Source organism: Trichechus manatus, unplaced genomic scaffold, assembly GCF_000243295.1.
Source record: "Trichechus manatus latirostris isolate Lorelei unplaced genomic scaffold, TriManLat1.0 scaffold00288, whole genome shotgun sequence".
Taxonomy (NCBI): Eukaryota; Metazoa; Chordata; class Mammalia; order Sirenia; family Trichechidae; genus Trichechus; species Trichechus manatus.
The window spans coordinates 1,525,544-1,539,731 of NW_004444224.1; the positions used below are offsets into that span (position 1 = coordinate 1,525,544).

At 45.4% G+C, this 14,188-nt stretch overlaps 1 protein-coding gene across 1 annotated transcript; it reads left to right on the forward strand.

Moving 5' to 3' along the window:
• The first annotated feature begins 2,434 nt into the window (after positions 1–2,434).
• On the forward strand, positions 2,435–6,432 carry SLAMF9 (SLAM family member 9). Its single transcript, XM_012559646.2, has 4 exons — positions 2,435–2,544; positions 3,120–3,461; positions 5,040–5,312; positions 5,737–6,432. Exons 1-4 carry the CDS (start codon positions 2,499–2,501, stop codon positions 5,940–5,942), a joined length of 867 nt encoding a protein of 288 aa, XP_012415100.1. The 5' UTR covers positions 2,435–2,498; the 3' UTR covers positions 5,943–6,432.
• Positions 6,433–14,188: the final 7,756 nt, after the last annotated feature.

The following is a 14,188-nucleotide window of genomic DNA, read 5'->3' on the forward strand; positions in this document are numbered from 1 at the left end:
GCCTGGACATTCCTGTCCAACATGGCTTCCTCTAATGGGCAATCTTTACACCAGAGCTCTCTGCTGAGTTAGCAGAGACTTTGTTCACTGTCACTGAGTCAGCCCTGACTCAGGGAGACTCCGTGAACAACTGAATGAAATGCTGTTGCCGGGTCCTGCATCATCCCCATTGTGATCCATAGGGTTTTCAGCGGCTGATTTTCAGAAGTAGATCACCAGGCCTTTCTTTCTAGTCTTAGTCTGGAAGCTCTGTTGAAAGTCTGAAAGCTCAGCATTATAGCAACTCGCAAGCTTCTTCTGACAGATGGGTGGTGGCTGTACATGCGGTACATTGGCCAGGAGTTGAACCCAGGTCTCCTAAGTGGCAGGTGAGCCACCACTGCCCTCTTTACAGGTATTGCCCCCTGTAAACCTCTTTCATGCCTATATGCGGTATCTCCTTGTCAGAGAAGCTAACTGATACACTCCCCTTTAAACTCTGGACTTTATTTGCATGAACTTGTATTTTTCCCTTGCTTTTATTTTTTTAATAAAGGGGAAGACTATAAAAAAGTTTTTTCATACTCAGACTGAAACCTGATCTACCTTAAAAAAAAAAAATCTCAACCCTTCAGGTTTGAAGCTCATAAATTGAACTTTAAGAACTATCTACTTCATCCTATTCATCACCTAGCAGATCTTACTCATCCTGGAGGTCTCAGCTTAAATATAATTTCTCCTTGAAAGCTTTTCCCTGACCCTCTTGACACCAGCTTTGCTAAGTCTCCTTGTTATATTGCTGTTAGCTGCCTCCGAGTCTGTCTGAACTCCTGGCACAACAGAACAAAACACAGCCCAGTCCCTGCACCATCCCCGTGATTGATTGCGGATCAGACTATTGTGTCCATAGAGTTTTCATTAATTGATTTTCAGAAGTACATCACCAGGCCTTTCTTCCTAGTCCATCATAGTCTGGAAGCTCTGCTGAATCCCATTCAGCATCATCACCATAAAAGCCTCCACTGACAGACGGGTGGTGGCTGTGCATAAGGTGCATTGCTGGGAATCGAAACCAGGTCTCCCTCACGTGAGGTGAGAATTCCACCGTTGAACCACTTTCCTTTGGGAAAACTCATCAAACTTGTAGTTACTTGTCCACTGTCAGTTGTTAGCCCATGAGCTCCATGAATCAAAACCTAAATCTTGGAAACTGCTAATCCCCTAGCATTTAGGACAGAGTCTGGGCCACAGAAGCTGCTCAATGAATATTTGATCAAGTACTGAATTTGCTAATCTGAAGATATGAAATGTTGGCAGAGGGCCAGAACTGAATATATCTGCTCCATTGTGCCCTTGGTCTTAAGACACCATTCTTGCTCCCTCATCACAACATAGAATTATATCACTGAAATCAGAAAAACTAGTCTGATTATCCATTAGATGGCAAAGACGTTGCAGAAAATCCAAGCAAGTGACTGTCCAGTCTTAGCTTGAATTCCTGGGACAGAAACTACCTCCCAAGGCAGACCATTGTATCCTAGACAGCTCTGATCACCAGAAAGTTTTCTCCTACCCTGATCCCCTGTGCGCCCCCTAAGTCTGATTTCCTATATAGCTTTGATCAACATCATATTCTCACTGAATGATTTAAAGCCTTTCCATAATAGTAACCACTTAGACCAGCTCTCTGGTCCAAACTTCTTTTTTTAAGAGAGTCAAATTTTTTCCCCTCTGAATAGTCTTTCAAGTGAGAACATAACTAGCTTTAAATAGAAAGTCTTCATTCATTCATCCATTCCAAAAATATCAATGGAGTGTTAACATGTGTCTAGCATGGGGACCAGCAATAGTGGGACATACAGAGGAGACAAACGATTGAGTCTCCCTGGAGAGATAAAAACGTTTATAAGATCAGATGATCACAGCAACATAGGGGCTGCCAGGAGACAGCTAAGGCAAAGTTTGCTGACAGCTACATGCCAAGTCTACATGGGAAGTGTTCTAAGAGTTTGGGAGTGGGTGGTGTGGATGGAGTCTGGGCATACAGAGGGTAGGGAGTCTAGGAAGGCCCCATTTAGAAAGCTAGATTTCACCTGGGTTTGGTGGAGGGACAACACGAAACCAGTAGTGGTCAAACTGATTCTGAGTCACAACAACCCTGTACGTATCAGAGTAGAACTGTGCTCCATAGGGTTTTCAGTAGTTGATTTTTCAGAAGTAGATTGTCAGGCCTTTCTTTTGAGGTACCTCTTAGTGGACTTGAACCACCAAGCAACGTGAGTCAATGGGAACACCATCTTGACAATTGGGCTCTGAGAGAGAATTCTCTCCATAATGGACAAGGGGTGGCTTAGTGAGGAGGGAGGAAGTTAGAGGGCTGCTGAATAGGATGAGGATCATTTCCTTCTCTTTAGGACTATTAATCAGTCACTCTGTGACTGGGGAACCTCCTGACAGTTGTCTTCCTCTCAGCACTGGGAGCCGACCAAGTTGTGCCTCCTCGGGCACAGGCTGCTGGCATGGGGGCCCTTGCTTGGCTGGTCCTTCTCTTGTTGCTCCTGAAAGGTGAGTGAGACTGCCTACTCCTGCAATGAGTTTCTCCCTCTCCCTCTGTCCTTCTGTTCTGCTGGGCCCTGGGCCAGCCAGGCTCTTCCTTTGGGGCTAAATGCTTCAGCTCTTCTGAAATAATGAGAAGTAAGAGCACTGGCGGCGCAGTGGTTAAGAGCTCAGCTGCTAACCAAAAGGCTGGCAGTTCAAATCCACCAGCCACTCCTTGGAAACCCTATGGGGCGGTTCTATTCTGTCCTATAGGGTTACTATGAGTCGGAATCAACTTGACAGCAATGGGTTTGGTTTAGGATGTGGCTTCAGGGCAGGACCAAGAGATGAGGAAACCTGGGGACACAAAAGGGGGAGGAGCCCAGGATGGCAGAAGGAGAAGATGAAGCTTGGGGGGTGAGAGCACAGATGAAAGCCAACCTCTGGTGCAGCAGAAAGCTAGAGCCAGAAGAGGCAGCTGGAGGACAAGATGAAGCAATACAACTACCTTCTCCTCCCTTGAGACCACAGTCCCATGGCCAGGCACGGCAGCCCCGACACCTGCTGGGCTGTTTCCATCTCTTTTCTTCTTATGTCTGCAGCCAAAGGGCACTCTGGAGACACTGTAGACCCTGAAGAAGTGGTGGCTGTCCTTCAGGAGTCCATCAGGCTCCCCCTGGAAATACCATCAGATGAAGAGGTTGAGAACATTATCTGGTCCTCCCACAGACGGCTTGCAACTGTGGTGCCAGGGAAAAAGGGAAACCCAGCTACCATTACAGTGATCAGCCCTCGCTACCGGGGCAGAGTGAGCTTCCTGGGCTCCAGCTACTCCCTGCAGATCAGCAATCTCAGTTGGGAAGACGCAGGGCCTTACCAAGCCCAAGTCAACCTAAGGATGTCCCAGATGTCTATCATGCAGGATTACAATCTCCGTGTCTACCGTGAGTTTGCACTGGGAACTACAACACTGCTTTGTCTGGCTCTCTGGGGCTTCCCACACCATGGAGTAAGGGTCTCATGATTCTAGATTATGGTTTGAGGGGCTGGGACTAGGAGAAGGACAGTCTCCAGTCTGTTCAACCCCACTGTCTGAGCTGCAGCAACAACCGAAGTGACCTGTGACAACAACGCCCTGGGCCATTCAGACGCCCCCAGGCAGGTGCCCTGCACAGTGAGAGAGACAGGGCTTCATCCATAAACCCTCCAGGGACCCAGGTGTCATTGCAGTGTCTTCTCAGGGAAGGAAACTGCCCCCCTGGGTCTTGGGTCATTTCATTTCTCTACCAGTGAGATTTTTGCATCCTGGCAATTGAACACGACCTCCATTCTTGAGTCTTCCATCCCCAAGTTTGATTTGAGGGGTACTAGGGTACTAGTTAGTATCTCCTTGCTATGATGCTGAAGAGGTTCCAGTGGAGCTTCTAGATTAAGACAGACCAGGAAGAAAGGCCTGGCAATCTACGTCTGAAAATCAGCCAGTGAAAACCCTATGGATCACAACAGTCCAATCCCGTTGTGCATGGGGTTGCCATGAGTCAGGGGCCACCTAGACAGCAGCTAACAAAAAATCAGTATCTGCCCTCTACTTGAACACACCTTTCTTCTTAGTGTTTGTCACATTGACTGATATTCTACCTTGAATCCTGAAGGGACGCTGATTAAAATATAAATACTCCTAGGAGGAGTGATAATATTTTATGGGATCCAGGAGGTAGAATGGGGTTTGGAGGAAGGTGAGTGTTATGGATTGAATAATGTCCCCCCTAAATGTGTGTCAACTTGGCTAGGCCATGATTCCCAGTATTGTGTGATTGTCCACCATTTTGTCATCTGATGTGATTTTCCTATGTGTTGTAAATCCTACCTCTATGATGTTAATGAGGTGGAATTAGTGGCAGTTATGTTACTGAGGCAGGACTCAATCTACAAGATTAGGTTGTGTCTTAAGTCAATCTCTTTTGAGATATAAAAGAGAAAAGCGAGCAGAGAGACATGGAGACCTCATACCACCAAGAAAAAAGCGCTAGCAGAACAGCACATCCTTTGGACCCGGGATCCCTGCACTGAAAAGCTCCTTGACGGAGGAAGATTGATGACAAGGACCTTCCTCCAGAGCTGACAGAGAGAGAAAGCCTTCCCCTGGAGCTAGCACCCTGAATTCGGACTTCCAGCCTCCTAGGCTGTGAGAGAATAAATTTCTGTTTGTTAAAACCATCCAGTTGTGATATTTCTGTTATAGCAGCACTAGATAACTGAGACAGTGAGGTACAAAGGTGAGAGAGAGAAGGCAGGAGAAGAAGGTAGAAGATGCCAAAGGTAGGTCTTCCTACCTCAGCAGCTGTCTTGGGGGCCCTGGAGCCACAGGTTGTGTGGTGGCTGGTTTTTGTTTGCCTTTGAGTATTTGTTGTAGGTGAAGGGGTCTTCAGGGGGTAGCACCAGGACCCCAGAGTTGAGGAGTTTAGAAAAACAGAACCAATCATGATTGTTAAGTGGGTGTTTTGTTTTCCCTTCTCATCTAGGACGGCTGTTGGAGCCCCAAGTCACTGTGAACTTTGAGATCTCTGGGAAAGATGTCTGCAATATATCCCTGACGTGCTCTATAGAGAAGGCAGGCATGGACGTGATCTACAGCTGGATATCCTTGGGCGACAGCACTGATATAGCTCATGAAGGCCCTATCCTCAGCACATCCTGGAGGCTTGGGGAGAATCCCCTCTCCTACACTTGCAGGGCCAGCAACCCCATCAGCAAAGTCAGCTCCCGTCCGATTTGTGCTGGGCTTTTCTGTGCAGGTACCAGGAGACCAGAGTCAGCCCCTGAGCCACAGGACATGGGCCTCAAGGCCATTCTGTAGGGCAAGGAGCCACCATGTCTCTCCCTGAACTCCTCCAAGAGAGCACATGGAAGCCAGAAGCTACCCCTTCCCACAGAGGCTTGACACCTGAATCGGGGAGGGGCCCTGCCTCTTTCTGCCCCCAACTTCCAATGGTCTCTTCTCTTGCTCATTTTGAGATTGCTTCCCTGATCTCAGTCCCTGACCTTCTTCCCATAGAATGTATTTTTACAGAGACACTTTCAAAAGGACATCAACTGTTTGATGTTAACTCATGAACTTGAGACCCCCTCCATGGAATTTGGGGTAGGTGTCTGTTCCCTAATCTTAACTCGACCCCTCCCTCTGACAAGTCCTTCTTTCCTTCCCTTTTTCCATTCCAGATCCTGGCTTTTCTTCCGAGATGGCCTCATCTACCGTCTGCCTTCTCACCAAGGGATTGCTCCTTCTCTTGCTCTTGGTAATTCTGGCTGTGGGGCTCTGGGTTGTCTGGGTCCAGAAAAGATACCAAATGCCAAAGGTGAAGAAACTCAAGAGAAACAGAATGAAACTTAGGAAGAAGGGGAAACCTGGCCCCAGCCTAGCCTGACAGCCTGTTGGGGACCCCTGTCCTCAGCTTTGTTTCTTCCCAGCCCCTGAGGAATCCTTCCTTTAGCTCTTCTCCCCCGAGAGGGCTCGGGGTAGATACCCTAAGCGTCATGCTACTTGAGGGAAGTCTGGCAATAAAATTAAATTAAGTGACCACCACTCTGGAGGAACTGTGTTTGGTTCTTCTGTCCTCACTTGACCTGGCTCTGGCAAAAGTCACTCCCATGCTTTTTCCTTCTATTCTAGGTTGTCCTCCTCCAAGACCAAGTACTTTCCCAAGTCTTCCTTTAGGGAGGAAAATGAGTCTAAAAAATCCATTTACAATACAGCTTTGGCATGATATTATTCACTGCCTATCTCACTTTCCACCAACACACATACCATTTACACTTTAAACAAGAGAAGCAAGAGATTCCTTTTAACCTAATAGAACCTGTAACTCCTAAATGGTAGAATAGCACTCAGGATCACGCATTTGAGTGGTATTATTCCTGCTAAGATTCCCCACTCTCCCCCTGGCTGATAAGTTTACTTAACTCCTCACACCTACCCCACCCCCATTTATAAGCTGTCCCACACACGGAGCCGTGAAGGACCCTAGGCAGTCCTTCTCTGGCTCTGAGTTGAGCCTGGTGACATCTCAGTCATCTCCCTGATGCCAGACATCTGGGTCTCTGGTGCCTATCCCATATGTATGACAATTCTGCTGGATCAGAAGCCAAAATCTTGGACCTTTGACCCTTCACTACCTTTGGTTGGTATCACTGTCCTGTCTGTCCCTTCTCTATAGATTTCTATGTCTCAGAACTTCTCTTTGGAATCTTGTCTTGGATTAATGTCTCCCCTGCCTACTCCCACCAAAGGTCCTTAAGTTTATGTTGTTGCTCTTTCCCTAGCCCAATGATCCACCTGAATTTCTCTCCCAGGCCAGATTTGTCACTGCCCAGGTCCTGATCATTTTCCCAAATCAGATCTGTGGACATTACTTAATGCAGCTCTTCAGGCAGCCTTGGTCTCCTCAGCTGCCACTCTAGGGAAGGGAGGGAAGGACGTATTGCGGAGGGAATTGGAAGTCATCCATGTGACAGGATCATGTGTGGTAGTGAGTGAATAGAGGAGGTGGTGTGGGATACTGTGTGGAGAGCACGGGGTGAGGTCTCAGGAGATCTGGATTCTGTTCACCATTTGCCTTCCAGCCTGGGACACGTTGTTCAGCAACTATCCATTGAGCCACTGTCCTTTTCTACAAGGAACACATACTCTTGAAGGAGAGGCTGGCGTAGGTGCAGATGATTGGTTACAGGTTGAATTATGTCCACCTGAAAATATGTATTGGAATCCTAACCCTATACCTGTGGATGTAATCCCATTTGGGAATAGGGTTTTCTTTGTTATGTTAATGAGGCCATATCAGTGTAGGGTATACCACTTTTGAGGTATAAAAAGGGCAGATTAGGCACAGAGAAGCAAGCATGAACCGTGGAAGATAGAAGCACGTTTGAGGATCACCAAGGAACCGAGGAACGCTGGCTATAGAAGCTGAGACAAGGATGTTCCTCCAGAGACAACAGAGACAGAGAGCCTTCCCGGATAGCTGGTGCCCTGAATTCAGACTTCTAGCCTCCTAAACTGTGAGAAAATAAATTTCTGTTCTTTAAGGCCACCTACTTGTATTTCTGTTAACAGCAGCGCTGGGAAACTAAGACGACGCTCTTACAGAGACATGGCTAAAGCAAACGCCTTGACTCCCACGGAGATGGGATCAGCTGGTAACCTCGGGAACTTCAGAAGAGGAGTCTGACCGATAGGGAGAGGCCAAGCAGCAGGAGGCACTCCTGATATTTCTCTAGCTCTCTCATCGCTTTCTGTCGGTGAGGGGAAGGATGCTGATCTCCAAAGTCTCTTCCAAGAAAAGGGATGTTACTTCTGTGAAGGGGCAGGGGAACATATTGGAGGATCTTGAGATCAAAGATCCCTTGCTCTAGGGGAAGCAGAAGAACATGGGCCAGGCACTAGGGCAACGCAGAAGGAGGACTCTGACTGAGAGTAGCATGGGGCTTGGAGGAAGCCAAGAGTCAGAGTCTCCAGGACTAAAAAGGAAGCAGGCACAGGAGACAAGCAAGAGCTTCCTGACTAGGATTTTGTGCAAGAGATGGAGCCCCTTAGGGCTTGGGAAGGAGAAGGTGAGTTTGGGAAATCAGTTCCAAAAGAGATTCTAAGATTGGCAGCTTGATCCACTCTATTGCCCGGGGGTCTGAGCCCTTGTCCCTCTGGAAGGCAGTCCTTGGCCGGAGGCTGGTTCTCTGCACCTCCCTTAGGCCCCGAGCAAGTGTCAGAGAAACAGTCCTACCTCCAAAAAGGCCTGCAGTGTGGGACCAAGCCTGCAGCCCCACTGCCTCCAATTTCTTTCCTAGGAGGCACCATCTTTCAGAGCTTGGGCTTAAGGCTCTGGGAACTCTGAGATGCTGGAGAATTTTATCATCACAGTGCCACAGACTGGCTGGAAAAGGTGAACTGGAGTCCATCCTGCACACACACGGGCAGCTGGTTAGTTCCTCACGTATTTCAGGGTGCGGCACACAGAAGGAGAATAAAGGAATGAATGGACCCTGGGCTGCTGACCCAGGGCTCTCTCTAGAAGCTGACCAAGTCCCTTCTTCTGATACTCAGTCTCTGAGCAGAGAAGGGCAGAGGCCCCAAAACAACTCAGAGCACCTGAAAGAGGAAGGCTGAGGTCCTAGAGGATGCATATAAACTCAGAGGCATGAAGCCAGGATAATAATCTTATGACAGCACTTGGCAGTTTGCAAAATTTGTTCCTCAGTCTTTGAAGTAGATGGAAGCAAATTAGGCGAGGGGCTGCTAATCTAAAGGTCAGCAGTTTGAATCCACCAGCTGCTACAGGTCAGGTAGAGCCCTGGTGGCACAGTGGCTAAGAACTCGGCTGCTAATCACAAGGTCAGCAGTTTGAATCCACCAGCTGCTCCTTGGAAACCCTATGGGGCAGTCCTACTCTGTTCTATAGGATTGCTGTGAGTTGGAATTGACTCCACGGCAATGGGTTTGGTCTGTTTGTTTTTCTTAAGGGTCAGGCAGTGGGCTAGCATTGGGGAGTCAGAAAAAACACCGTATGCCCTCAAGGAACTCTGTGGAGTGTGTAAAGTTATAATTATAAGGGCGGGGCCAAGACGGTGGAATAGTCAGAAGCTTCCTTTTATCTCTCTTAAAACAAAGACCTGAAAAAACAAGTGAATCAATTATATATGACAAACTAGGAGCCCTGATCCATCAAAGACAAAGCTGAAGAGTCAGACTGAGCGGCAGGGGTAAGGAGAGACAATTCAAAAGTAGCCAAGAAGTGCCAGTTGCGAGGTTGCCAGCACCCTGCTGGCTGAGTCAGCTGGTGCACAGGGGCTGAGGTGAGCAGTAACATTTGGGAAGCATCTCATCACATTGGGAGAGGCCAGGCAGCTGCGAGTCTGCACAAGCCTCTGGAGCCAGGTGCAAGCGGTGCTGGACCTGCGAAAGTTAAGCACAGACGTCTAACCTACCTCACAGGGGGACAAAATAACCACCCCAGCCCCCCGCCCCCGACTTTCATTGAGGAGAAGTGCTTCCTTCCCCTCTACCAGACCCCAACCCGCTCCACTCCACCACGCCCCCTAAGCTGGAACTCAGGGCTATCTAAGCCCAAACCAGTCTTATAGGTTTAAAAAATGCCACATCCCCTAGTCAGGAATTCAGGGCAGGTTGGGAGGCCCTGCCCTTTTGTCCAGCCACTGGCATAAGGGATCCACAGATTTGCAGTGCCCTTCACCCCTGCCTAGACCTGTGCGGGCCAATTCAACACCACATGCCCTCATTAGCATAAAACAACAGGACATACACTGGAAGCCCATTTTCAACTACAGCAGCTAAGGGGGAGCTGCAGACTCGTGACATCTGACACGCCCTGCCCATTAAGCAGGGACCTCACCCACCCACATCAGGGGCCTGAGGGCTGGTGGAACCACCCACTCCATCTACCACCCCATGACAGGGGTCTGAGAATAAGTGGTGCCTCCCAGTCCCTCCAGCCAACAGCACTGGCTGCCCGGTGACCGGCTGCAGTACCCTATGCACTACATGCTCTAGGGGACAGGGACATGCCCTCCACCCAGGCACCTGGGGGCAGCCGTCAGCCCCCTGCCTTGCTCTGCATATAGCCCTCTACTGCAGACAGATACCTGTGGCTGCTCTGAACACCTCTATGCAGCCCTGTCTGTCTAGGACTTTAGGTGAGAGCCTGCACCACACACTCGGTGACCAACGACCTGTACATCTATGCTGCATCTGCATAAGAAAAGTGAACAGACTCCTGGGCTCACACAACTAGTAGCTGCTCTAACCACCTGGAGACAGGACATGAGAGCTTCAAAGATGCCAATAACCAAAGTATTTCACACACCCAGCCTACTTAGGCATATCAAAACACAGCAAAACAAAAAGCTAAGACACAGTAAACAAACATACAATAAATAAATATAATAACTTATTGATGGCTCAGAGACAACAGTCAATATCAAATCATATAAAGAAGCAGGTCAAGATGGCTCCAGCAAGGGACCAAAATTAAGAACCAGGAAATCTTCCGGAGAAAGATAAGATCATGGAATTACCTGAGTTAGAATTCAAAAGACTAATATACAGAGCTCTCCAAGATATCAGGAAGGAGATCATGCAAAACTCAGACCAAGCCAAAGAACACGCAGACAAAGAAATAGAGGAATCCAGGAAAACAATACATGAACAAAATGACAAATTTAACAGGTTGCTAGAAACCATAGAGAGACAGCAACTGAAATCAAAAAGTTTAACAACAAAATTTCAGAATTAGACAATTCCGTACAAGGTCATAGAGCAGAATTGAGGCAATGGAAGTCAGAATTAGTGAGATTTAAGATAAATCTCTTGACATCAATTTATTTGAGGAAAAAAATCAGAAAAAAAATTTTAAAAAATGAAGAAAGCCTAGGAATTATGTGGGACACTATCAAGAGGAAAAACCTATGAGTGATTGGAGTATCAGAATGGAGGGGATAATAGAAAACACAGAGAGAATCATTGAAGATTTACTGGCAGAAAATATCCCTGTTATCATGAAAGATGAGAAGATATCTGTCAGGGATTGAATTGTGTCTCCCCAAAAAATGTGTCTATCAATTTGGCTGGGCCACAATTCCCAGAATTGTGTGGTTGTCCTCCATTTTGTGATTGTAATTTTATGTTAAAGAGGATTAGGGTGGGGTTGTAACACCACCTTTACCCTGCTCACATCTCTGATCCAATGTAAAAGGAGTTTCCCTGGGGTGTGGCCTGCACCACCTTTTATCTCTCAAGAGATAAAAGGAAAGGGAAGCAAGCTGAGAGGGGGGACCTCATAGCACCAAGAAAGAAGCACTGGGAGCAGAACACGTTCTTTGGACCTGAGGTTCTTGTGCAGAGATGCTCCTAGTCTGGGGAAGACTGATGATGACAAGGACCTTCCTCCAGAGCTGACAGAGAGAGAAAGCCTTCCCCTGGAGCTGACGCCCTGAATTTGGACTTCTAGCCTACTGGACTGCGAGAGAATGAACTTCTCTTTGTTAAAAGCCATCCACTTGTGGTATTCCTGTTAGAGTAGCACTAGATAACTAAGACAATATCTATCCAAGAAGCTCAATGAACCCCACACAAGATATATCCCAAAAGAAAGTAACCAAGGCATATCATAATCAAACTGATCAAAACCAGAGACAAAGATAGACTCTTGAGAGTGGCTAGGGATAAACGAAAAGTCACCTACAAAGGAGAACCAATAAAATTAAGCTCTCACTACTCAGCAGAAACCATGCGGGCAAGAAGGCAATGGGATGGCATATATAAAGTGTTGCAGGAAAAAAATTGTTAGCCATGAGTTATATATCCAGCAAAACGGTCTCTCAAATATGATGGCCAAATTAGGACTTTTCCAGATAAACAGAATTAAGCGAATTTGTAAAAACCAAACCAAAACTACAAGAAATATTAAAGGAAATACTCCAGTGAGAGAACTAACAATATTAGACAACAGCCCAAGACTAGAACACAGGACAGATCAACCAGTTATCAAACCAAATAGGGAAGTTTCAAAAATGAGTCAAAACTAAAAGACTAAAAATAGGGAACCAGAGATGTCAATATGTAAACGATGACGACAAGACAAAAAAGAGGGAATTAACAGTGTAGTCATACTGTTTCCATATGGAGAGGAAGTAAGACAATATCAAGAAATAAAAGATCGGGTTAAACTTAGAAAAATAAATTTTAAAGTAATCACAAAGGAAACTAACTAACTTAAAGAAAAACGACTCAGCACAAAAATTAAGTGGAACAAAGAAACTGTCAGCAACACATTAAAAAAAATACATATTTTGTTCTGTAAACCTTCATCTAAAGTGAGAATAGCAGCACAACTGAAAGAACGTAATTGACGTCACTGAATTGTACATGTAGAGATTTTTGAAATGGTGTATCTTTGGCTATGTGTATTCCCCCCCACAAAAAAAAAGCTCCTCCAAGGCCAAGAAGGGGGTGTGTTTACATGTCATGGGGTTGTTAACCAATGTCATAAAACAATACGTGCCCTGACTGTTTAATGAGAAAATATTTGTTCTGTAAACCTTCACCTAAAGTAAAATAAAAAAAAAAATACATCAAAATGACAGCAGTAAACTCATACCTATCAATAATTACACTGAATGTAAATGGACAAAAGGCACAAATAAAGAGAGAGTGGCAGAATGGATGAAAAAAACACGATCCATCTATATGTTGCCTACAAGAGACACACCTTAGACTCAAGAACACAAACAAACTAAAACTCAAAGGATGGAAAAAAATATATCAAACAAACAACAATCACAAAACAGCAGGAGTGGCAATATTTATCTCTGACAAAATAGACTTCAAAGCAAAATCCACCACATATAATGATTAAAGGGTCAATGCACCAGGAGGACATAACCATAATAAACATATATACACCCAACAGCAAGGCTCCAAAATACATAAAGCAAACTCTAACAGCATTTAAAAGAGAAATAGACAGCTTCACAGTAATAGTAGGAGACTTCAACACATCGTTTTCAGTGAAGGACAGAACATCTAGAAAGAAGCTCAATAAAGATATAGAAGATCTAATGCTGCAATCAATCAACTTGACCTCATAGACATATACAGAGCACTCCACCCAACAGCAGTCAAGTATACATTCTTTTCCAGTGCACATGGAACATTCTCCAGAACAGACTACATTTTAGGCCATAAAGCAAGCCTTAACAGAACCCAAAACATCAAAATATTACAAAGCAACTTTTCTGACCATAAAGCCATAAAAGTAGAAATCAATAACTGAAAAAGCAAGGGAAAAAAAATCAAATACATGGGAACTGAACAACACCTTGCTCAAAAACTACCGGGTTATAGAAGAAATCAAGGATGGAATAAAATTCATAGAATCAAATGAGAATGAAAACACATTTTACCAGAACCTTTGAGACACAGCAAAAGCAGTGCTTGGAGGTCAATTTAGAGCAAAAAATGCACACATCCAAAAAGAAGAAAGGGCCAAAATTAAAACATTAACCCTACAATTTGAACAAATAGACAGCAGCAAAAGAAGCCCTTAGCCACCAGAAGAAAGGAAATAATAAAGATTAGAGCAGAAATAAATGAAATATAGAATAGAAAAACAATTGAAAGACTCAACAAGACCAAAAGTTGGTTCTTTGAAAAGATCAACAAAATAGGTAAATCACTGGCCAAACTGACAAAAGAAAAACAAGAGAGGAAGCAAATAACCCAGATAAGATATGAGATGGGCGATATCACAACAGATCCAACTAAAATGGAAAGGATCGTAACAGAATACTATGAAAAACTGTACTCCTACAAATTTGAAAACCTAGAAGAAATGGACAAATTTCTAGAAACACACTACATACCTAAACTAACACAAACCAAGGGAGAAAAACTAAATAAACCTGTAACAAAAGAAGAGATTGAAGAGGCAATAAAAAAAACTCCCAACAAAAAAAAAAGCACTGGTCCAGATGACTTCACTGGAGAATTCTACCAAACTTTCAGAGAAGAGTTAACACCAGTACTACTAACGGTATTTCAGAGCACAGAAAAGGAAGGAATACTTCCAAACTCATTCTATTAAGCCAGCATAATCCTGATACCAAA